General features: G+C 33.2%; 2 protein-coding genes across 4 annotated transcripts; one reads left to right on the forward strand and one right to left on the reverse strand.

Annotated features, from left to right (window-relative positions):
- Positions 1-96: 96 nt before the first annotated feature.
- LOC112714983 (protein VACUOLELESS1) lies at positions 97-8,702 on the forward strand. 2 transcript variants are annotated; one of them, XM_025766698.3, is made up of 16 exons: positions 97-1,112; positions 1,699-1,989; positions 2,766-2,905; positions 3,063-3,168; positions 3,254-3,346; positions 3,446-3,535; positions 3,651-3,764; positions 3,925-4,032; positions 4,122-4,195; positions 5,502-5,556; positions 5,697-5,878; positions 6,095-6,224; positions 6,399-6,501; positions 7,095-7,192; positions 8,106-8,297; positions 8,469-8,702. In XM_025766698.3, the coding sequence occupies exons 1-15, from the start codon at positions 324-326 to the stop codon at positions 8,268-8,270; spliced, it is 2,538 nt and encodes an 845-aa protein (XP_025622483.1). In that variant the 5' UTR covers positions 97-323; the 3' UTR covers positions 8,271-8,297; positions 8,469-8,702. The 2 variants fall into 2 exon arrangements, with proteins under 2 accessions (XP_025622483.1, XP_025622482.1); XM_025766697.3 differs by having other exon boundaries at positions 8,106-8,702.
- An 8,321-nt stretch (positions 8,703-17,023) lies between these two features.
- On the reverse strand, positions 17,024-23,658 carry LOC112714984 (3-hydroxyisobutyryl-CoA hydrolase-like protein 5). Of its 2 annotated transcripts, none has more exons than XM_025766699.3 (16): positions 23,371-23,658; positions 23,204-23,279; positions 22,611-22,694; positions 22,446-22,514; positions 21,333-21,396; positions 21,073-21,146; positions 20,891-20,974; positions 20,589-20,673; positions 20,367-20,452; positions 19,602-19,723; positions 19,451-19,511; positions 19,258-19,356; positions 18,820-18,921; positions 18,653-18,694; positions 17,913-18,019; positions 17,024-17,289 (listed from the first exon to the last, which is right to left on the reverse strand). In XM_025766699.3, the coding sequence occupies exons 2-16, from the start codon at positions 23,234-23,236 to the stop codon at positions 17,244-17,246; spliced, it is 1,158 nt and encodes a 385-aa protein (XP_025622484.1). In that variant the 5' UTR covers positions 23,237-23,279; positions 23,371-23,658; the 3' UTR covers positions 17,024-17,243. The 2 variants fall into 2 exon arrangements, with proteins under 2 accessions (XP_025622484.1, XP_025622485.1); XM_025766700.3 differs by having other exon boundaries at positions 23,204-23,266; positions 23,371-23,582.
- Between the last annotated feature and the right edge of the window lie 284 nt (positions 23,659-23,942).

Here is a 23,942-nt window from a genome sequence, read left to right on the forward strand (position 1 = left end):
TTTTAAATTTTTTATTATTTTATATTTTTTATTTATACAAAATTAAAACTGCGGATTCAAGTCATTCAACTAATAACTCATCTCATCAATTGAACTAATAAACCAACTTGTTCTATCACCAATTCTGTTATGACTAATCTGGCCTTTTTTTTTTGCACTCCTACTCTAACTAAAAATACCTGTCAATATAAATTAAAATTGGTATCTGGTAGCTTTTCAGATTCCAAAAAAGTACATGTCACACAAGAAAGGCAGAAACTCTTCCTATAGGGGTATAGCCCGATAGCCCGCAACCTCCCCACTTTCACTCTCTCTCTCCCGCAATGGCCAACGTCTCAGTGGCCGCGGAGTGGCAGCTCCTCTACAACCGCTACTACCGCAAGCCAGAGCTCTACCCAATGAGGTGGAAACACGTGGACCTCGCCCGCCACAAGGTCGCTGGCGCCCCATTCGGCGGTCCCGTCGCCGTCATCCGTGACGACTCCAAGATCGTCCAGCTACACGCTGAGTCCGCCCTCCGCAAGCTCCGCCTCTTCAACTCCGCTGGTCATCCCCTCGCCGACGCCGTCTGGCGCCACCCGGGCGGCCGCCTCATCGGAATGTCTTGGAACGATGATCTCACCCTCGTCTGCGTCGTTCAAGACGGTACCATCTACCGTTACGACCTCCACGCCCAACTCGTCGAACCTAACATCTCCATGGGCAAGGAATGCTTCGAGCAGAACGTTGCCGATTGCGCTTTCTGGGGAAACGGCGTTGTCTGCATCACTGAGCAGAATCAGCTCTTTTGTATTCCCGATTTTCGGAACCCTAAGCCCGTCCCCCTCGCCGATCCGATGATTGACGAGCCGCCGCGGTGCATCGCCGTGATCGAACCACAGTACACCATGTCTGGAAACGTCGAGGTGCTTCTCGGAGTTGCTGACGATCCTGTGGTGCTCGTTGTGGAGGAGGACGGCGTGCAGCGGCTCGGGGAGGGTTTGCTCCGGGGGCCGCTGCAGAAGATGGTTGTGTCCCGTGACGGCAAGTGGCTTGCTTCGTTCACGCACGATGGGAGGCTCTTGGTTACTACCTCGGACTTGACCGGCATCATCATCGAAAGGGAGTGCGAGGTAGTTCCTTTTTCCTCTTTAATAATTGGAATTCGTCGTTGATAATTGAAACTTTGGAAGCATCAGCTTTTTCAATTACAATATGTGGTTCATAGTAGTTATTTTAGGGGGCATATGTGTCTTCGTCAAGCACTAACAAGAACTAATATGCAAGAGTAAGACTAATACACAAGGTAGATGCTTTTTCCCCCCTCCTGATTTGTATAAGTTTGACTGTTTACTGTTTTGTTGTGCTGTGATAGGTGGTTTTTGAGCGTTGTGTAGTTTTGAGAATTATGAATTTTGAAGCTGAAGTGTAGGGAAGTAGGAGGGTTACTTTTTGTTGGTTTTGTATTAACATTGATTTGCTTGTTATTCTCATTTTATTTTTGTAAATATTTGAGCATCATGATGCCGGAGAAGTGTGATTTTGTAAATGATGTAGAAATTAACAATAATTTTAAGCTTTCTAAAATGATAATGGTGCTATGTCTAGGTAACAGAAAAGAAGTGTATTGAATCTTTAATGAGTTATATGTAAACTTGTTAGGGTTGGAGCGGTAGCTTAATTGTGCCCTTGTCTCAATAATTGCTTTCATCTGTGCAGTCCTCTCTTCCTCCAGAGCAGATTGCTTGGTGTGGAATGGACGCTGTGCTGCTTTATTGGGATGATATGCTTTTAATGATGGGTCCCGATGGAGATCCGGTCCACTACCTCTATGATGAACCTATAATTCTTATACCTGAGTGTGATGGAGTGAGGATATTGTCCAACACGAGTATGGAATTTCTACAACGGGTTCCGGATTCCACTGTTTCAATCTTCACAATTGGAAGTACATCTCCTGCAGCTTTACTATATGATGCCTTGGATCATTTTGATAGACGAAGTGCAAAGGTAGGGGAATTTTCTTTGTGCTGTTCTTTTACTGTTGCATGATTAACTTCATCAGGATTCTTATTTACTCATTATATCTTAAGGTTTGCTTGTACCCGTAGCAAACATTTCTGGAATTGTGAGGTGCCATGTTTGCTTATTATGTGTTATTGCTCAAATTGAAATTTCTACTCAGTGCCTACTTAAGTTTTCGGATGCAAAATTTAGAGTACCATTATAAATAGGGAGTGGGGAAAGATTTCAGTCAGTTCAGAGAGCGAGCGTGCGTGTGTGTGTGTGTGTGTGTGTGAGAGAGAGAGAGAGAGAGAGAGAGAGAGAGAGAGGATTGTCAGTACAATTTACTTTTTCTGTAGAGCCCTATTTAAATTTTCATCAGATAAAACCATTAGTTTTATTTTATTTCATTCAACATATTATCTTTATAAAATCATTTTGAAGAATCTAACCAAGGAACTAATTAATAATTAGTAGCTAAAGCAATTAATTTGTTGGTACTTGGAACCTATGAACTTATGATTGGACCTTGAGAAATTCATGGATGGGCCACTTACCAATACTTTATATCTGTTGAATTATCAATGTGTCCTACAAATATTCTTAATAAGCTTATGTTCTGTTGGGCATTGTGATTCTATTTCATATTTTCTGTAACATAAGCTAGATTGAATGCATATTCAAACTTATATTATATAATTTTATTTAAAGTGGGACTTAATTTGCAATATATTATGGAATCAAAATTAGTTCATGCTTCTGATCTTGTTATTATCCCCCAGGCAGATGAAAATTTGAGATTGATAAAACCATCCCTTCCCGAGGCAGTTGAAGCATGTGTTGATGCTTCAGGTCATGAATTTGATGTTTCACGCCAACGTACTCTATTAAGGGCTGCTAGCTATGGTCAAGCCTTTTGTAGGTGAGTTTGGTTTGGAATTTCTGTATTTACTGATAAAAATCTGATAAAAGGGAAGTTTTGTCAAATTGAATACACTATTTTTCATTAAGATCTTAAGATGGATCAGCATATTTTCTGATATTTGCTCTCGGTAATGATATCCAGTTGACTTTGACAGTAATTTCCAACGTGATCGTATCCAAGAGATGTGTAAAATTCTACGAGTCTTGAATGCAGTTCGCAATCCCGAGATCGGCATTCCTCTTAGCATTCAGCAGTATAAGGTTTCTAAGATTTACTTGCCTATTTCCCAATCTGATAAAGTTGCATTTGTTGACATTTTACTGAATATGCCTATTGTCATGTCAGTTGCTTTCACCATCTGTTCTGATTGGGCGGCTGATTAATGCTCACCGACATCTGCTTGCACTGCGGATATCAGAATATCTTGGAATGAATCAAGTAAGAGCATATACATTGTATTTTTTTTTTCTTGAATAATAGATTAATAGTCTTCTACTAGTATACTAGTCAGTTTGATGTTTATATTGGTTCCTGTAGGAGGTGGTGATAATGCACTGGGCATGTTCAAAGATAACTGCTTCATTGTCTATTCCTGATGCAACACTTCTAGATATTCTGCTTGATAAGGTTGTTTCTCTTTTTCTTTTATTTTTTATTTCTGTTTTTAGAAAGCCATACTTCAAACATGTTATGTGCATTCTGTTTCCGGCAGCAATTATTAAATTGAATTATTTTCATTCAGTTAAAATTGTGCAAAGGTATATCGTATGCTGCAGTAGCTGCGCATGCTGACAAAAACGGCCGTCGAAAGTTAGCTGCTATGCTTGTTGATCATGAACCACGCTCTTCTAAACAGGTGGTATTCCAACTCTTGTTCTATCCCAATCAATGTTCAGTTATCTGCTTGTCACTCTTAAATATTTGGCTGATGTCTACTTTCTCCTTTGTTTTATCTAAGGAAATTTTACATGTCCCATTGGAGATTTACTTGTGTACTCATTATTTTTGTTGTTCAGGTTCCTCTCTTGTTAAGTATAGGAGAAGAAGATACGGCGTTGATGAAGGCAACTGAGAGTGGTGATATAGACCTTGTTTACCTGGTCCTCTTTCATATTTGGCAAAAGGTCTCAAAAGCAAAACATTATAATTTTCGTAATGTATATGAACAACATTGTTTGTCTCTCACTTACACATTCTTCTGTTGATGATGCAGAGGCAGTCATTAGAGTTCTTTGGAACAATACAGGCCAGACCATTAGCCCGTGACTTATTTATAACTTATGCACGGTAGGTGACCTAGAGCCATATTGAAGAAGGCAGTACAATGTGGAATTATATTGAGGTTGCTAAGAACCCTTAAACAAATACCAAAAAAATAATAAATTAAAAATAAAAGATGCATATGATAAATGTGTTTTTTTCCTAGCAGTCATTACATAGAAATGTGACTTGGAATTTATCTACTGCATATGGAAAACTGTGCATTACAAAAATAACTAAGCCTTCTGAAAGCAATATGAATGGGGTCATGGCTTAGGACATAGGCCTAAGGTTTTTTTCCGTTTAGTTTTTTGTTTTTTTTTAATGCTATTCTAAGCTTAAAAGAGTGTTCAAACAAGTTGGGCTAGTAAGGCATCATGTTAGAGTTTGTTATACTTTTAAATAAAAAATGATATGTATACACTGAAATCAGCTACCATATTTGTGTATACATGTGTTTTATACAGTTCCAATGTGTATTTTGTATTCCAACATGTATTTTATATGGATGACTGATTTAGTGGTTGATTTTTAATGTACGCATAGCATGATTGAATTTAAATACTAAGGATATTCAGATTGCATGTGATTGTGTCCCTTGGGCATAACTTGGATGCAAATGCTACTTTCTTTTTCCCTTTGTATTTTATTTTAAAATACAAGTTTAAAGAAAAGATAATAGTATATTAAAAATTGGAACAAATAATAAGTGGAATTTCATAGAAGAAAAATAATAGCAGCATGTATACCATAGTTGCTGCTTTTCCATGCATTTTGGATGTTAAACCTTTACTGTTAATCATGTTTTTGTGAAGTTGAAGTGAGTAGAAGCTGTACATGACCAGTCCAACAATAACATATAGTTCACTCTGAATCTAAAATAGACTAGATGCACTATTCTCTATGTTGTTGTATGCCTAATAATTTATCTAGATTTGTTTTATCATATTCTATTTTTTCTTATTTTTCCTGTTAAATAATTAAAAAAAATAGTAATTGAGTGGAAGTTGCTGTCAATAAATTGTGGTTAATCATGGCTGTGTGCCATGACATGACTTGGTCCTAGGCCACAACTCTAGGATAATTCTTTTATTTTTTTAATTATTATTTAAAAAAAAAAACTATGAGGCATGGTGAAATGTGATTGTTGAAGATATAACCTGATTGGCTTTTAGGACTATATTTGTTTCTAGACCAGGCATAATTGAACTTCTAAGATAATCAAATTAGAAACACATAAATTTAGATTAAAAATTATAATGATTTGAAGAGTGAAATATGTTCTGTTGAAATGTTATACTATTCTTGCATTGCTAACATGTCACATTTTCAGGTGCTATAAACATGAATATTTGAAAGATTTCTTCCTATCAACTGGCCAACTTCAAGTATGTTTAGTTCAAAGAACTGCATAACCATAACATGCACAAATTATTAATTTGGTTGGATACATATGATTAAATGACTGGTATTTTCCACAGTTGCATTCTAATGTCTCTTTTGTATTGGACTTGTGTGATCCATGTAGGATGTTGCATTTCTTCTGTGGAAAGAATCATGGGAATTTGTGAAAAATCCCATGGCAAGCAAGGGATCTCCACTTCATGGTCCACGGATAAAACTTATTGAAAAGGCCCAGAGTCTTTTTGCAGAAACCAAGGAACATGTCTTTGAATCAAAGGCTGCTGAAGAGCATGCAAAGCTGTTAAGGTATGATCAATATCATCACATGATTATATAAGAAAAAGAAAATCAGTTCTAGCATTTGTTAGGCTCATGGTGCAGTTTGATGTGATATATCCTTGTATGTATGAATATTTGAACTTTGGCACTGGATATAAAGTGCTTATTGGATATATATATATATGCCATGCAATCAAAGCAGAGAGTTATGACACATTGACACTGGCACTTTTGCCATTGCAGAATTCAGCATGAACTTGAAGTGACTACAAAGCAGGCCATTTTTGTAGATTCAAGTATAAGTGATACAATCCGAACTTGTATTGTCTTGGGAAATCATCGAGCTGCAATGAGGGTGAAAACAGAATTTAAGGTCAGTAATTTTAAGTTGACCCTTACTTATGGAACTTGAATAAAAAGAATGGTGCAATTTCTGTCTGTCCCAAAATAATTTCCAGAAAATTTTGAAGTAGGAACACTCAGTCTTTTCAATGGTTCTACATTGGTTCTTGAGGCACAATTTATGGCATGTAATTAATGACTTCAGGTGTCTGAGAAGAGATGGTATTGGCTGAAAGTTTTTGCTTTGGCTACAATCAAGGATTGGGTTGCCCTAGAAAAATTTTCAAAGGAGAAGAGACCTCCCATTGGTAAGTTTATTAACTTAAAATCTATTTGAAATTAAGATTACATCATTCCTTGAAAATTTGATTATCTTCATTATGAGTATTTCTTGTTGAAACTGAAAGGCTTGAGTGGGTATGATAGTTGCTTTTAGGAGGATATCTTATCTGTTTTCAGTTTAATCTTTTCTTACCTTAATGAAATTTTATCCATCTATTGAAAATGAAAATACCTTGTCCATCATTAAGTTTTTTCTTTAGAGTTCCTGCTGCTGTTTTAATTTTTGGTTCGGATCTATAATAAGAAAACCTGTGCTGATAATGACTGGGTAATATGAGAGAATTTTAGATGGTTATACCTTTATATAAGTAATGTAAGAAACTCCTATTAAGAACTGGTGTTTAGACCTGGAGTGTATCCAGTTGCATTGCTCTTAGAGGCACGTATGCATTCAGCTGATTTTCAATCGTGTTTCTTTAATAAGTTGCCGTACTTGTTAATCAAGCGTGTTGATTCTGTACTAAAGTGTTCCTTACATAGAAATGGTGTATTGCTTGATTTAGCTACTTCCTGGTAGCACTCCAAAGTTTTTAAGACCTACATGTTTTGACATTTATAGGTTATAGGCCATTTGTTGAGGCATGCATTGAAGCAGATGAAAAGGCAGAGGCTATTAAATATATCCCAAAACTCGCAGACCCTCGAGAAAGAGCTGAGGTAAGCTTGCTTAATTGTTCTTTTGGGTATTAGGTTGGCCTAAGATCCATGTTTCCAGAAACAATCCCGCTACGTAACCAATAAGAATTCTGCCAACTTCTGCCAACTCTTGTTTATGACTGTATTTAATGGAAGTGTCTTTGTGGATGTGTCTAATAAAAATGTCTTTTTTATAGCTGTGTCTAACAGAAGTGTCTTTGTGGATGTGTCTCCTCATACATATCAATGCTAATTGTAATTAAAATATAATAATTAATTATTGTTGGCAATAAGTTGGCAGATAGTATATTGGTACGCTATACTTTTCCCTCCAGAAAATGGGGCTGACAGCGAGTGAGGTTTAGCTCAAGTTTGAGCTTTATTCCCACCATGTTTTTTAAATTTAAGTATAATTTTGCTTTGTTGAAATGGCATTGAGTTTAGTAGCATGACAATTGTACTGCTTCGAATGTTATGTGTGGGAACTTTTAGATGAAGGAATGGAGTTCTCATTAATGGAATGTAAGAGAAAGGTGAGGAGTTGAGTGAAATATTATTACTTGTTTGATTTTTTTGAGTGAGTAGAATGGTGTATAGATTTTATTTTCCACTTTTCTCCTACAAGAAAAAAAATCAAAAGGAAGGATAAAACAGTAAACATAACAGCATATAGTATGTGACCATCCTTGATCTTCCTCGGTTTTCCACTCTTCCCATGGAAAACAATTCCAAACACTTTGGCCTGAGTCCTTTCCATTCCTTCGTTCCATTTTTTCTGTCCACTGAAGTTCCATTTGATCTTCGTTCCCTGTAACTGTAACATTTGAGGGAAAAAAAAAGGCCCTTGTTGTAAGATGAATATATGTAAATTTGCTTGGTTGTAAAAATGCTTATTTCAGTTTCTTCTAACTTCCTTCATCTAATGTTTTGACAGTCCTATGCCCGAATTGGCTTGGTCAAGGAAGCTGCCGATGCAGCTTCGCAGGCAAAAGATGGCGAATTGCTCGGTCGGTTGAAACTAACATTTGCACAAAATGCAGCAGCGTCATCGATATTTGATACTCTCCGCGATCGGTTGTCCTTCCCAGGTGCTTCGTGAGGCCTTGTCCCCTGGGTTTTTGCTTACGTGAGTGTTTCCGTACACTAATTGCCCTTGTTTATTTGATTTTATTTTTTTATATTTATCGTGTATATTGTCTTAAAAATTGTATCTTATCTGTTAATAGTTGAGAGTAATGTGTTCAAATGGTTTCTGCTTTTTATTTTTTATTTTTTATTTTTTCAACTTTGTTTTTAGATGTCAAGGTGCCATTTGCGGTGTGCATGTGTGTATTATATTGCGGGATTTATCGTCAATGTACTTGTGTCATACAGTGTCTGATGAGTAGTGAGTAGTGAGTACTGAGTAGTGACCAGAGATAAGTGTGTGGACCATTGCAAAGACGTCGTTAGGTATTATATTTTGTCCTAATAATGACCACATTTCCTGTTCAATTATCAGCATATTGGTCAATGTAAATTCTTTTGTAAACCTGCCTTCTCTTTGGTTTTGGTTACGAAATCCAGCCAGCAATAACTTTCTATCCAAAGGAAAAAGGGGTCCTAGGATCGCTTGTTTACTTGACAGAAACAACACGACCAAGTTTAAAAAGAAACATTTCAATTCATTCCAAAGGAGGCTAATTATGTGAATTTGTATTAAAAAAATGGAATGATCCTGTTTATTTATTGATAGAAAAAATCAGCTAGTTATTAAGAAATATTATTTACTTTGATAAATAAAATTATTTGACATTAATCTTTTTTTTTGTTTTTTGGGGCCATACAATTCGCACACACATTCACACTCAACACACTCTATTAAGGCTTCATGCACCGTCTCTAGTGAGGCTTAATCCAGATGCAGCACATTTGAGGCATGATGATGGACATAATTATTTAAACCTTTGATAACTTAGACATTTGAGTCTCTTATAGCTACTCTCCAACCATCGTGTCAAAGCTGACGTTAAGGCACCCCAAACGCCCTTCCATCCACATCCGACCTTTTCACAAAGCCCAACTACACAGCAATCTGTTTTAGGTACACTTGGAAGTTGGAACATTGGCACCATGGCCAAAGACCTGGAGCTCAACCCTTGATAATGGCAGACGATCCACACCAAGACGGGTGCATGGTGTCTGATTCAAGATCGCAAACTAGAGACCACCACAACGATGATTGAACACTCTTTGTTTACCATAACTCCTCGAAGGACAAAGGGGAACGTGGTGGGTGTAAAGTGGTTTCTTAGGTTCACATCATAGAAGGATTTGGAAATCGAAATGCTGTAGAAATCATGGGGACTCTTCCATGGTCATCAAGGTCAGTTCGAGCAACTAGAAATCGAGCTAGAACAACAACAAAAAATTAGAGAGACAACTCTGAAGAGAACTACACATCAGATAAAAGAGATGGAAGATAAATTGTGAAAGTTAGAAGTCGAGCTAAGAGGGACAGGAGGTCGGGAAGGAGGGATCTGATGTTCTTGAGAAGCGATGACCCGTTCTCTGAAGGGATCATGCACCCAAAGGTCCCTAGAAATTCTAAGAGCCTAGACATGGATCTTTATGATGGTTTAATGGACCCACGACATCATCTCAACAACTTCAAGAGTCGAATGTATCTAGTCGACACATTCGATGCGATTCGATGCAAGGCATTCTCGACTATTTTGACCAAAGCCACGACAAAGTGATTTGATAGTTTTTCCCTTAGGTTGGTAACTTAGTTTGAAGAATTGGCTAAGAATTTTTTTACTCATTTTTCAATACAGAAAGACGAAACTAAGCATGCTCCGAGCTTGCTTAGAGTAAAACAGGAGAGTAATGAGTCATTGAGAACCTATACAGAGAGGTTTAATATAGCATGCCTTGAGATTGAAAGTCCCCCAACAGAAGCAGCCATCAAGAGGGATCCAACTTCTTTGGTTAAAGTTCAAGATAAGGCGGAGAAATACATTAACTTGGAGGAGACTGCACAGTTGAGGAGGCCTCATCAAAACAAAGACAAAGAGCAAAGGAAGAATGACAACTACCCAGGTTGGACCAAAAGGTACCATTCTTATACACCACTAAGCATATCCCTAGTTGACGTTTATAGGGACATTTATCAAGTAGAGAAGCTACAACCACCATGCCCAATAAGCAAGAAATGCAGCAACAGATTGGAATACTGTGAGTAACACCACATTTATGGCCACTATACAAGTGATTGCTATGATCTCAAGAACGTTATCGATAATTAGAAGTACAAATCCGGAAGATTCCTGAGCAAACCACTAGTATAGGAGTTGAACATATCACCCAAATTAATGTGTTGTCCATCTGACCTGGCTCCAAAAGTCAGTCCAACAAAGAAGGAGAAGATTGAGTGAAGCAAAAGCTCGAGTAGTGGAGGAATAAGTAAAGTCCCTACTTGAAGTCGATTTCATAAACAAAGTAAAATATCCACTATGGTTGGCCAATGTGATTTTGGTCAAGGAGCAAAATGAAAAACAGAGGATGTGTATCGATTATACTGACTTAAATAAGGTATGTCCCGAAAATCCTTATCCATTACCGGTACTGATGCTCTAGTGGATGCTGCATCAGGTTATAGTTTTTGTCCTTCATGGACACATACTTAAGATATAACTAAATACCAATTCATGCTCCAGATTAAGAGATGACGTCTACATTAACTCGGAAGTAATCTAATTTCAAAACTAAAATAATCCAATTTCAAAATTAATTAAACCCTAACCAACTAACTAACTGAGATAAATTATACCATCGAACCATATTATCCTAATTAACCTAAATTATCCTAAATTTTTAAAATATATAAAAATTACCCAATCTAACATAAATATAAATTTATCAAAAAAATTCAAAACCCTAATTTTTAATGATTTAATTCTTAGCATGTCATGACCAATACTAATCGTCAGGTGTTACTATTCAGTTGGCTTATGAGACTCTAGACTCTGTAATACGTGTATAGATATAAGCATGTTGATAAACTCCATTTTATGATGTTATTTTGTGCTAAAAAGTGTGGAGTTTATGAATTAACTTGTGTACTTTTTGACATTTTTAGAGATGTTTGTGTATATTTTTCTTATTAAGTTTTATGGTTAAAATTATGCTTTTTAGGATTATAATTTATTAATTTTATTCCACATGATACCGTGATGTATTCTTGTTTAATATATTTTAGGTTTTAGTGGTATTATTAGTCTCAAAATTGAAGAAAGCATGAGCAATGAGAGAATTGCATGAAGAAAATAAATGATGTCTAAAAATACATAAATGTGTACACATCATCAGATGTACACACATGATTTGTACGTACATACCGCTTCATGCGTACGCATTATTGGATGCACGTGATTTATTAAAAATTGCACATTAGGGTCACATTTTGGACCAAAAAATGCTCCCAAGTACCAGATTTTTGAAGCATTTAAGTGAAAAGTATAAGGAAAAACATCAAGTAATTTTTAGGTTTAATATTTTTAGTATGTATTAGCATAATTCTAGAGAGAAGCTCCAATTTCTAAAATTTTTAGAATTTTTCATAAAATTCTCTCTAGTATTAGTTCCTAATATTGTTAAATTTTAGTTTTATTTATATTTTTTGTTCCACTATCTTATTTTAATAGAATTTTCTAGTTAATTTTTTGTTTATATTATTTAGTTTATGAATTTTTATTGAATTTATTTTTTCATGCATGAATTTGATGTTCTATATTTTATTATTGCTTACTTGAGTTGATATTATTGAATTCTTGTAGTGGATAGTTGTAGCTTTTGTTAATTCTTATAATTTATGATGCTTTATGTTTATGTACACCAAGTTTTGATAAAATATCTCACTTATTTATAGAGTAGATTTTCATTTTTGGTTGGCAATGAGTTATAGCTCAAATGACATAGTTTTCTCATACTTATCTAAGAGGTCGCGGGTTCGAGTCTCCCTATCTTTGATAAAAAAAAAAATAGATTTTCATTCTTGGCTTAGGTTAGAAACTTGAGTAATCTTGAATTACTAATATCCAAGTTGATTAATAATTTAGAGATGTTAATTAATCTTGTTTCTACTAACACTAACCTTTGAATAAATTCAATTAGTAAGTTGGCTAAGATATGTGTATTAAAATTAATTAAGCCTAATTGACTTTTCTCAATTCATAAAGGTTAACGAATTGAGTTTGCTCTTTATAATTATCATGTTGTGGTTAGTAATAAGAATAGTGATCCTTAACCCTAAACCCTTGTTAAGATCTTTTTAGAACTTGAATTTACTCTCTTTTCCAAGTTAATTGTCTTAATTACCTTAGTTTAATTTGTCTTGCTGTTTAGATATTGTATTGCTCCTTAATTTTTTGCTATTTCAATTCACGTTAATTGTGATCAAACCTCTAATTTTTTCATAGTCAATGATTATGCGCTATATTGTGATTTCAAGAGAGAACAACCCATGATTAAACTCTCTGTTATTATTTTAAATTTGTAAAATCTTTTTAAACCAAACTTTGAAAGTGTTAATTGTTGATTTTTAACTTAAAAAATTTTAAACCGATATTTAGTACTCATCACTTGTTGCGCTTATCAGAATTGCGTTAGTCAAGTTTTATAAATTTGTAGTTGAGATTAAAAACATATATAAATAAAATCATACATCCATATAGCAGAATATATAATAAAAATAGATATCATACATGAGTGCCTTAAGAGTTCAATTTGTATATCACTATAGAGAATACAAGTCATAGCAAATAGATCAGACCCAGATACATACTGTCCAGAAGCTAGTACATATTAAGCTTATATACATATATTAAATACAACACCCCAAGACTTGACCCAAGTAGGAGCCCCTAATCTAGAACTCAAGCTAGCTAATGATAGTAAAAGTCTTAACCATCAGAAAATACTATAAAAAAAGAGTGAAAAATATCTAGCGTTCAGAGCTAAGATCATCGATAGGTGTCATAAAATAAATCCCTACCTGATGATATCTCACAGGTGGCCTTGGACAAGGACCCCGGCTCTCCACCTTCCCCAACTACACTCTCCTCAGATGAACTAGAAGCTAAATCTGCTACCATCTGATCCTCCCATCCAGGTACGAATACGAATACGAGGTTCTCCCTAAATGACGGTACTATCCCAAATTGTGTCCTCGTAGGTGAATATATCCAGAATTTGAAAGAATATAACTCCCAAACTCATCTATAAGAACGATGAATATAAGGGAATGAGAATCTAAGGTTTCCAACAGGGTATAACAAGGGAAGGTCGAGGTAGTCTAGTACTTTAATCTAGAGTTTATATTGTTATAGTCTTAACTTTAGACAATCATATACAGTACACAAGTATAAAACAATAATAGTAAAGAAAACAACAATCATAAGCACACACAATCACAAGTCATAGAAAAAATATAACAAACAATCATATGCATGTCTATCCCTATTACAAGTCATGAGCTCACACGTCGGTTTACTATCCGTAACCCAATATTACCTGGGACTAAGTCCGAATATGACTTCTCAACTATATACACTTAGCATACGTGCCTCACTAGCCGAATCATATACATTCAGGACATTTGTCAATCATCTTAGAACTTGGCACCACAATAAACTCCCAGTTAAAAAACGGTTTTCAACATACAGATGAGTATCCCCACATCATTTGACACTGGCTAGGCATGATAGAACCTCCACTCTGCTAAGTGGTTATAAGTTCATAAGCATCTTGGAACTTTATCATTTCGTTTTATAATTTTTTACGGCATTTCTGTTTAACTTTCTATTTTCTTCTCTAAAGGATCTTTTTTCCTTAGTCATTTCATATAACAATCAACTATGTCCTTTTTATCTCTAAAGAAGCCTTTTGTCCTTAGTCTTTTGCATATTGATTTTTATGTCCTTTAATATTTTTTAAAAGATTTTTATCCCATTTTTCTTCATATTTATCTTTTTACCCTTGGTATTTTATAATATGATAATTTTGCTCTTTAGCATTCAATTCTTACTATATTATCCTCACATTTTTTAGAATTATTATTTCACCCTTAATATTTTTATTTTTACTATTTTAATTTTATATTTTACCGAAATAACTATTCTACCTTTTTGTTTTCAGATTCACTTATTTTAACCTTATCTTTCGCTAAAAAAATAATTTTACCCCTTATACTTTCTAAATTACTAATTTACCCTTAAATCTTTTATTTAATGATAAATTTATCCTTTATTAGTCTAAATTATTATTTTACCCTTATTCTTTTATCTTTATCCTAGTATTTTATTATATTTATAACTTTATCCCTAAATTTTACTAAAATTATTATTTATACCCAAAATTTTATCTTAATTATATTTTTTACTCAAATCTTTCATATAATTATGGTTTTACCCGAATCTATATTCATATTTTTATTTTTATACCTAATCTCTTATTATTTGCACTTTTAACCCACTCTTTACTCTAAATTACCTAATGATCATATTTGGTGCATCATACAAATTTTATATTTCTCAAAATCTTTTGTTTGACACTTTTAGGCTCTTTTACTCACTTTTCTTGGGAAATAGATCCTCTCCATTTTTTTTTGTCACTGGAGAGAATAAAGTGTAATCTCCCACCTTTAATTTTACAAGTGGGACCAGCAATAAATGAGAGAGAGAATGTATTGAATGGTGAGATCTTCCACTGGATATCATCCAGTTTTTTTTCACTGGAGAGGATCCACTCCCACTTTTCTTGAATTCTTTCAAACTTTTACACACTTAACTTTAATGAACATCACTTTATGAGTTTTTTTACTTGATTTCTAATTTTTATAAAATTATAATTTAGCCCCAAGAGCTTCATTACCATACATATATATCCATCCAAATTTCATACTAAGTACTTATAAAGGATATCAATGACCCATTCATCATTCAATTATCAACATAAATATAAATATTCATAGTCATCAATAATCATCAAATCATCATGAAAACATCAATAAGAGTGTATTAATCATATATGGGTCATTCTAACTATTCTAACCCTTACCTTACTAATTCTTCCAAATCACTTTAATCCTTGTGGTCACCAAAACCTCTTAATTTAAAATTAACACGAATTTTAATCACTATAAAGCCTTATGGCCGAATGGTCATGGAGGGAAAAGAGAAAGATTTCTCACCCTTTAGAGATTGAAATTTGGTGTGAAATTTTTTTGAGGTCCCTAATATTTGTATCATGAACAAACAACATCAACAACAATTTCTTGTTCCTTAAGAAAATGTGACTGAATAGGAAAGAAAGAGAAAAATAAATTCTTCTCACCTTGAACTTAAGATTAATGTTCTTTTTACTCTTTTAGAAGCTCTTAGAGATGATTTTGTACATAAGAAAAAAAACAAACATAATTCCATAGAGTGACATGGATAATCGAATTTATGAAAAAAAGAAAAGATAAATTTTCTTCACTAACCTTGAAAATTTTGATATGAGAATGGAGAAGACGAAACGAGTTGTTTGGTTTGGTTGGTTTTTTAAGGTGAGGTCTTATTCTAGTAAAGATTGGAGATGAAGTTGGATAAACTCAAAATTTGTTTGCTTCTCTATTATTTCTCTCTTATAACTTTGGCTACCTCTTTCTCTTTCTGTTTCTTTTCTTTCTTCACTCTTAGTAACTTAGTAAATATTTGTGATGATGAGATAAAAATGAAAGTAGTAAAAGTGAGAAAAATCAGCGTTGAAGACAGGGAAGATAAGGATAAACCCGATTCAATAAAGTTTTATAGATTTTGAACTTTTAAATGGGTAAATATCAAAGTCTCTCAATAACTATAATCACATTCTTCATGTAATTTGGGATCAGACCACACAATATTAAAAGTATTTGACATACTAACTTTATATGAACAAACAATTATATGATAACTATCCCACACTTTACAGACACTCAAATGATTGGCGCTAGATTAAACAAATTATGATACCAAATGAGAATCTAACAACCACAATTAATTATCCCACGATAACTCACTAACATAAATAACACTATTTTATTTTTCTCTTAAACTTACCCATACACATAAGAAAAAAATAGAGGAGACTTTCTAATACTAATTCAAGGCATTTTTCATTCATTGAACATATATTACTTGACAAGAAAAACTTAAAACTAGTGTTTAAATATTCTTATTATATAGTGATATATTGGCAATGGCTGCAAAAAAAAAAAAAAAAAAAAAATCTGCTTTGTAAGTTTCTTACACTTTTCAACTTGTATTAGTTGGCTATTCTAATTCAATTTGACTATGTGCAAAGACTCTCCTAGCACCTGTATCAATCTAACAAATTTGACTTTTATTCAAGTTTCTTTTCTTGCTTTCTAGATTTTTGTTGTGTGTAATACATGAAGGCGGTTACCAACATCAACTTGTGCGAGTTGATTTATTAATTACTCGCATAAACATAATTACAGAATGGACACAAGAATTAAATCTCTGCAAAAATCAATAAAACTAGTTAATACTAAAAAAACATCAACATTTTCACCAACAGTTGCCATTATACAAAACTTTTAAGATGCTATAACTCCTTATTTTAGTCATGCGGCAAGAACGGATTCACTCATATAGTTGAGGCCAAAGGCCTATTAAAATTTGAAAGTATTTAAGCACTACATAAAAATTATGTATAATTGCCCTTATTGTATTATTAAATTTGACCTCACTACTCTCCCTCTTATTTTATTTCATGTTGTATATTTTGTCATCACTACTCTCCCAAAATTGTATTAACAAGAAAGAAAAGTTCTTCATAAAACTCCATTGATCCTTTTTTTTCTTGATATAATAATAATAATAATAATAATAATAATAATAATAATAATAATCTATTCAGCACATCAAACAGTAGCTTATTTATATCCAAGCTAAGAAGGTAGAAAAATTCATGACAATCTTTTTGAGTAGTATTTAAAGAAGTAGCATCCAACTCAGAGACAAGCAACACCCAAGCCTTTTTATATTGCTCAATTTGGAACCGCATAAGCTGAATTCTCATATTTACCGGCCCACCTGTTTGGAATACACACAAGAGATTTTGCTTTTACTAATGAATTTGGTTTAACTTAATAATAATAAATAAATAAATAAATAAAATTTTGGTTTAACAAAACTTGATTATTTAACCAAGAGTAAAGTACGAAAATTATCTACAAAAGATCATTTTCTCAACCAAATTACTTATAAAGAAAACAGTTAAATTACTCCAGTAGTCTTTATAGTATTTCCAAATTTATAATTAAGTCCCTACATTCTAAAAGTTTTCAATTAGGTCCTTACATTAATTTTAAATTTGTAATTATATCATTTTTAATAGTAGACCTTACAAAAACATGTTTCTCTATCCCAGTTAGTAGCGAATATACCTTAGCATATTCCGTTAAGTTTAATGTTTTTAGAACGATGATGATTACAAATTTAAAAGTAGTATAGAAACCTAATTAAAAACTTTTAAAAGGTAGTGACTTAATTACAACCAATACCCTGCCCCTCCACAAAAAAGACTTAATTTGTTCATGGGCAAGTTTAGATTTCTCATTTCTGTCTTTCATGGTAACTTTATTAGCATCATAAATTCATAATCATTCGTACTTTAGTTCTTAATCAATCAATCAAAATTCAAGTAGAAACCATACCTGCACGCCTCACTTTCTGGAATCTGCAACTCCAAATTCTTTTCAAATGGTTGGAAAACCAAGTCCAACTTTTCATCATCTACTTTGTCTAGCGACGGAGGATCCCACTGATAATGTTACTTAGTAATTAGTATTAGTGAAAGAGAAAAAAGAACAATGCCTTTTATTTTTCATCTTTTAAATTGAAAACAAGTTTATAGACACGATCCTATTTTTTTTTTCAAAATTAGAGAAAAGAGAAAAGAAAAGAGAAAAAAGCACATTTAAAAACAGATCCCTTGTAATGATAGACTTAATAGCAAGTCTTGTAATTTACACAACATTCAAGACTTGTTCTGTAAATCATACCATGTCCATGGTTTTCTTGGACATAATTTCCATTTCTTAACTTGATTTTGATGCATATGTAAATGTGCATTTGCCATCCAAACATGGACAGTAGTTCCTAGTAAAGTAAAGGATTTCACCAGGATCAATAAAATGCAAAACAATTTCCATTTTTAATGTTATGCAGCATCCCATGGTAAAACTCCTTTTACTTTAGAGGATCCAAATTCGTGTTTTGGAAGCAATTTTTGTTTGTCACAAGAAATGTTCTTTGATGTGGGTTGAATATAGTTAAGCTAGCTAGTTTAGGATAAGACTATTTAAGATTAGAAGAATTTAATAAAATGTGGAAAAGAAGTCATTAATCTTGGGGCATGCATATTTAGAACAAAAGAGAGAAAGAGAAAGAATACCTTTGGAGCATTATCCTTATCTACTGTGAGAGCTCTAATACCCTTCTCATCAAAAGACAGAAAATTTTGCCTCAGATTTTAGTACAGATGACATCAAAAAGTAAAACTGAGCAGCCTCTTTTGAGTCTAAAATTTGTTCTGAAATTCAATAAGCATACTACAATTACCTCATACATATCCTCAGATATTGTGCTTCTTAGTATATTCATTGTTAATCTAAATTCCCTTTTTAGACATTCAGACAGTGTTTCATTCCTTCCTTCGCGAACCTGCACATATATTCAAGATGCTGCTTAACTGCATTTCAAGCAACACGAAATTCTAGAAGTAGCATGTAGAACTTATTTTCTTGATTCATTCACATAACGTCCAAAGGCTTGGGATTATTTCTGTTTTTTGTCCTCGTTAATCTCATTTAAATTCCAAAAGGGAGTAATTCGGAAAACTAGCATAAAAAACATTGTAGCTTTTAAATACAAAGAAAAACTTAAAATATTCTTCTGCTTCATTAAGCATGAATTTTATAGGCCCAAAAATTAATGAAATGAATGGAGTCCTAGAATCCAGTCTCGGATCATGTGAAATATATATCACGAAGTCCTTACCGATCTTAATACTATTTTCAATGCGGTCGGTGATGTTCTTTTCATTCCTTTCAAAGCTGTAGCTATCCATTCATTTCCTTCTTTTTGTGCTTCAGCTTCCTTTAGATGAAAAGCATACAGTCATATCATATGTAGCCGAAAGAGGACATGAGCAAAATAAGAAAATAATGTAAGGAACTTGTAAGAAACTTACCAAAGATTTTATTATTTCTTCAATGGAATTTTTAGAGAAGCATTCATCAATTACTGACTGCCTGAAAATCTCCAAATACTATCGTTAATACAGTGCAATTTTCGGTTAATCAGAAAAGAAATTTGGATATCATTGATGAAATAGTGATTACTTGTTTAAGATACTGTCTTCATCAGGTTTGACTTCTGAAGAAAATTCTTCAATCACTGATCTTACAGCATTCTCATCACCGGAATTTAGGCTAATCAGGCGCTTCTCAAGTTCCACAATTTTCTGGTACATATAAAATGTTATCATTATTTATCAAATTAACCCTTGAAGTCCATTTTATATCTACTGATTAGAAAATAGTATCTGACAATGTTCATCTTTGAATAGCCAAATCAGGCCTCAATTAAGCTGTAGCAAACTATAAATTAAAAAAAAAAATACTTAAGTTGTAGGAGTGCAGATCCTTATAAAGCACTTTTTTGCGAAACATCCGCTGTATTTCACCCTACCCCACTTTGTTCTCTCATTTAGTATAAAAATATTCAATAATGAGATACATATTATATCAGGTAAGGGAAAGTGGAAATAAAATAATTCAAGTTTCTGAAGTTTTGGCATAGTGTTGGAATGTGTTCAACTACAACACAAACTAGTACAATTGATAGTTAAAGTAGTACAATTGATCATGAAAGATTATCACACTCATGAATCTGATTATGAATAATTAAAACTAACTTGTAACCATGAAAGATTTCCTCTGTTACACAAATCTAACCAATTGTTAACTGCTCAGTAATATGCCGTTAGTGAATGATCCCGCATATACGGTTAACAATTGGTTAAATTGCCTAACGGAAGCAAAATATAACCGATTGTTATAATCTTTTATAGTCAGTTTCGGTACTTTAGTCGGAGATTATCGAACCTCAGAAGAGACAAAATGAGTTGCCAATCCTGCTGCAACTAATTCCTTCCCATTCAACCGTGCTCCAGTGAGTGCCAAGAATTCACCTACAAATTTTATTGTGCATTATCATCTCTACAATTTTGTCTGTGATCTACTAACATGTTTCACTCTTCTTTTCTTTAATATCATTTAACAGGAAAAAAACATTAAGAGAAGGAATTCTTAGGTAAATGTGGTTACCTAAATGACCCGGTAAGCGAGAATGGCGGTAAGAGAAACCACAATCAGTATGAAATCCAAAACTTGCTTCAGGAGTGGCAAAAACCTGTCAAAGCATTTGTGTTTCACACACCACAAAATCAAAACCAATAACACTTTCTATACAAATTTAATCAGAAATTATGCAGAAACTAATCTCTAATAAGATTCTTTAAGTAGTTTTGTACAAAGATTCTTTAAGTAGTTTTGTACACATGATAATATACACTTTTCGTTTGTCTGTGAAAGAATTAATCAAAACCAAGCAAGTGCTAAATACCCACAGTTTTTTCAGTAACAACTGAGAATTTCATAGGGACCATCAAAGCTGCACCTCCACCCATTGAAATTCCATGAACAAGAGCAACCTGTTATAGGAATAACAACATTGTAGACATTGTAATATCACTTTCTGAAGCATATTGGTAAACAAGAAACTGCAATTAATTAAGATCCTAAACAGAACCTGGGTTTTCTTGTAGGTCTCAATGTGATAGCAAAGCCAATAATATCTATAGACCACTTCAAGGCATGAATCCTCTGTCCAAAATACTTGTCCAGTTATAATTAAGCACATTGATTATAAATTAAGGAAATGATTAGGAACATCTTGATTTTAGACCAATTCAGGTGATACACATAAATTACCCTTTCTAAAAGAGTGCAATCGCTATTACTTTGTTTCATCATATTGCTCTAAAACTTTATAGAAAATGATGTACATACTCTTTTTCTTGCCATCATAGAATACTCTCAAATCACCTCCGGCACAAAAAGCCCTACCAGCACCCTGGAAAAAAAAGTGTGCAGAACCAAGCATGCATAAGTGCCAATTAAACCAACAACAATTACTTATTAGTCATTTTAATTATTCTAAAAAAATGAGATAAAAAATGTTAGTTCTCTTTTTAGTTAATAACATCTATTCTCTTCTTTCCTAAGGCAGAAATACAAAGATGAAGAGACATAAACATAGATATTTTTTGTCCCCACTTTTAGGGTGTGTTTGGAACCAAATATTTCTGGAACTGATTTTTTAATTTGTTTTCCAACAAATTGAATTAGAAATGAATTATTGTGTTTGGAATTGATTATATAAAGTAGAAATTGATTTGATTTGAGAGTTATATAATGATTTGAGTTTACATTTTCATCCTTTATTTCCATACAAATTTTTACCGACCCCACTTAGTGGGACAAGGCTTTGTTGTTGTTGTATTTCCATACAAATTTTTATCACTACCAATAACCACCGCCTGCTACTGTTAGACCTCTACCACCTTTTCTCTTCTCCAAACCCTTCTCTTTTATATTAATATACGAAGGGTAAAATCGATCTTTTTTTATATTTTTAACATACTAAATCATTTCAATTCCAACCAAATTATATAAAAATAGGAAGGGATTTGAATTTAGTTATAATGTAAATCCATGGAATTTACAAATCAATTTAATTCATATTTTTATGGATTCCAAATAAAGACTTTGATTCTGCAATCAAATCAATTCTAATTCCATTAGATTCCAAACAGTAAACACACCCTAATGGTTTTTCTATCTCTAGGACAGAAAAGTTGTGTCTCTTTCCCTATTTCCATAACCAAACCAAATGAGTTTGTATATCTTGTCACTTCCTCTGTATCAAAGACTATATCCAAATGCAGCCTAAAATATTTTTTGAGCAATGCTAGAGAGCCATCAAAATTTATTATTTTTGGCCTCAGTTAAAATTCAATGTTTAAAAGTATGGGATAAAGTAAGTTGTTGGATTACAGCGAATTCATAACAAATAACGATTTTATGCCAACAAATTCAGAAGATTATAAACTAAATAACAACCTTTATGATGATTAGTTCTGCTTTGTCATCTATCTCCCACTTTTCCAAATATGATGCCAGCAGAGAAACCTGAGGTGAAATGAGACAGTAGCAATTAATTAAATGCTGAAAAATAACTTAGCCAGCAAGCATGAAATACTAAAAAAGTTAACAGGAGTGACTTACCAGTTCAGGTGAGATAGCATTCAATTGCTTAGGTCGGTTCAAAGTGATCAACCTTACATGATCCATCTCTTCTCCAATAACAACCTTAACACCAAAACCAGAAAAACCCTTTCGTTATTTACCATTACCAGTTACCACCACATGCTGTGTCAAGTGCCAAATAATCGCATGCATTCACATCACTAATTTTAATCTGTAATCTTAAAAAAGTATACGAGTAATGCTACGTAACCAACAAAATTTATTATTTTTTTGCCAACATTTGGCCAAATAAAAACATTTTATTTTAGATGAAAATTCAAGTGCAGTCAACTTTATATAAAGATGATAGCTGAGAACGGTGAAATAATTTGACTAAAATTTTATCAAACGGCTGGTGCGCAAATATTTTTCATTTTGATAACCGAGGGTGTGGCTGAATTGAAGAAGTTAATCTTTCCTTAACCAACTGTTAAGAGAGTCCAATGTGCACCCAAACTAAGATATTTTGATAACCAATTTTGCAATCAATTCTTGAGAGAAAACAGAATGGAAAGTGTAGATAACGAAGAAACAAATGGGGAAATTGGAGACATTATTTTAGACTGGCTTGCCTGTTCATCTGGTGATGAAGCTGTAGGTGCCATTTACAGTGGGAAACGAGGTTGATGCAAATTCTGTACAATTAAACTGCAGATAAGAGGTTATCTGATGAACTAACTTAAGAGCATAAAGGAAAGTGAAAATGATTTGAGTATGCCAAGAATTGTTGATTATTTACCAGGACAAAATGCAAATGGAGAACTGAACCTCCAAGATAATAAGATGTGTCCACTTTTGATCCATAGAAATTGGGGTAGGAAACTTTCGGTGTCAACGTACAGTCAACCAAACTAAATGTCAGAATCTAGAGCCAAATTTTCAACAACCCATTCTTTTGAAGATTTTGTTAAATTTTTATGGTGTTATATGGGTAAACCGACTCGGTACTCCTATTATCATATTCACCGGAGAGAGGAATAAAATAATAAATTGAAAAATTAATTACTATTAAATTTATATATAGAATAAATATTTATTTTTTACCACAACAATTTATCCGAAAGATAAAGCGTTTTTTGAAGAATAGTAATTGACCAATTGAATTCCAACCACATATAAAAATAGTTATAGCGGACCTGCGATTAGTTGGAAGACGGTAGAATGATGAGATGTTATTTTTTCAACCCGTAGATATTGTTAGAATAAAACACGAATAAAATTCAAAATAGCTGCTGACTATTATTTTAAAAGATAATAAAATTTTTAACAAAAAAAATTTAACTCAATTTTTGATAATTATTTTAAAAAGAT

The sequence above is a fragment of the Arachis hypogaea genome, chromosome 10 (genome assembly GCF_003086295.3).
Source record: "Arachis hypogaea cultivar Tifrunner chromosome 10, arahy.Tifrunner.gnm2.J5K5, whole genome shotgun sequence".
In the NCBI taxonomy this organism is placed as follows: Eukaryota; Viridiplantae; Streptophyta; class Magnoliopsida; order Fabales; family Fabaceae; genus Arachis; species Arachis hypogaea.

What these genes read in the sequence shown, in the direction of transcription:
- LOC112714984 (XM_025766699.3), bottom strand. Translation starts at nt 23,236, where the DNA reads ATGGCACCTACAGCTTCATCACCAGATGAACAG. An exon ending in GAAGACAGTATCTTAAACAA is followed by an intron (nt 19,512 to 19,601) that starts GTAATCACTATT and finishes GGAGATTTTCAG; the next exon opens with GCAGTCAGTAATTGATGAAT. An exon ending in TATCTGAGGATATGTATGAG is followed by an intron (nt 18,695 to 18,819) that starts GTAATTGTAGTA and finishes TTTGATGAGAAG; the next exon opens with GGTATTAGAGCTCTCACAGT.
- LOC112714983 (XM_025766697.3), top strand. Translation starts at nt 324, where the DNA reads ATGGCCAACGTCTCAGTGGCCGCGGAGTGGCAGCTCCTCTACAACCGC. An exon ending in TATGGTCAAGCCTTTTGTAG is followed by an intron (nt 2,906 to 3,062) that starts GTGAGTTTGGTT and finishes TGACTTTGACAG; the next exon opens with TAATTTCCAACGTGATCGTA. An exon ending in GAGCATGCAAAGCTGTTAAG is followed by an intron (nt 5,879 to 6,094) that starts GTATGATCAATA and finishes TTGCCATTGCAG; the next exon opens with AATTCAGCATGAACTTGAAG.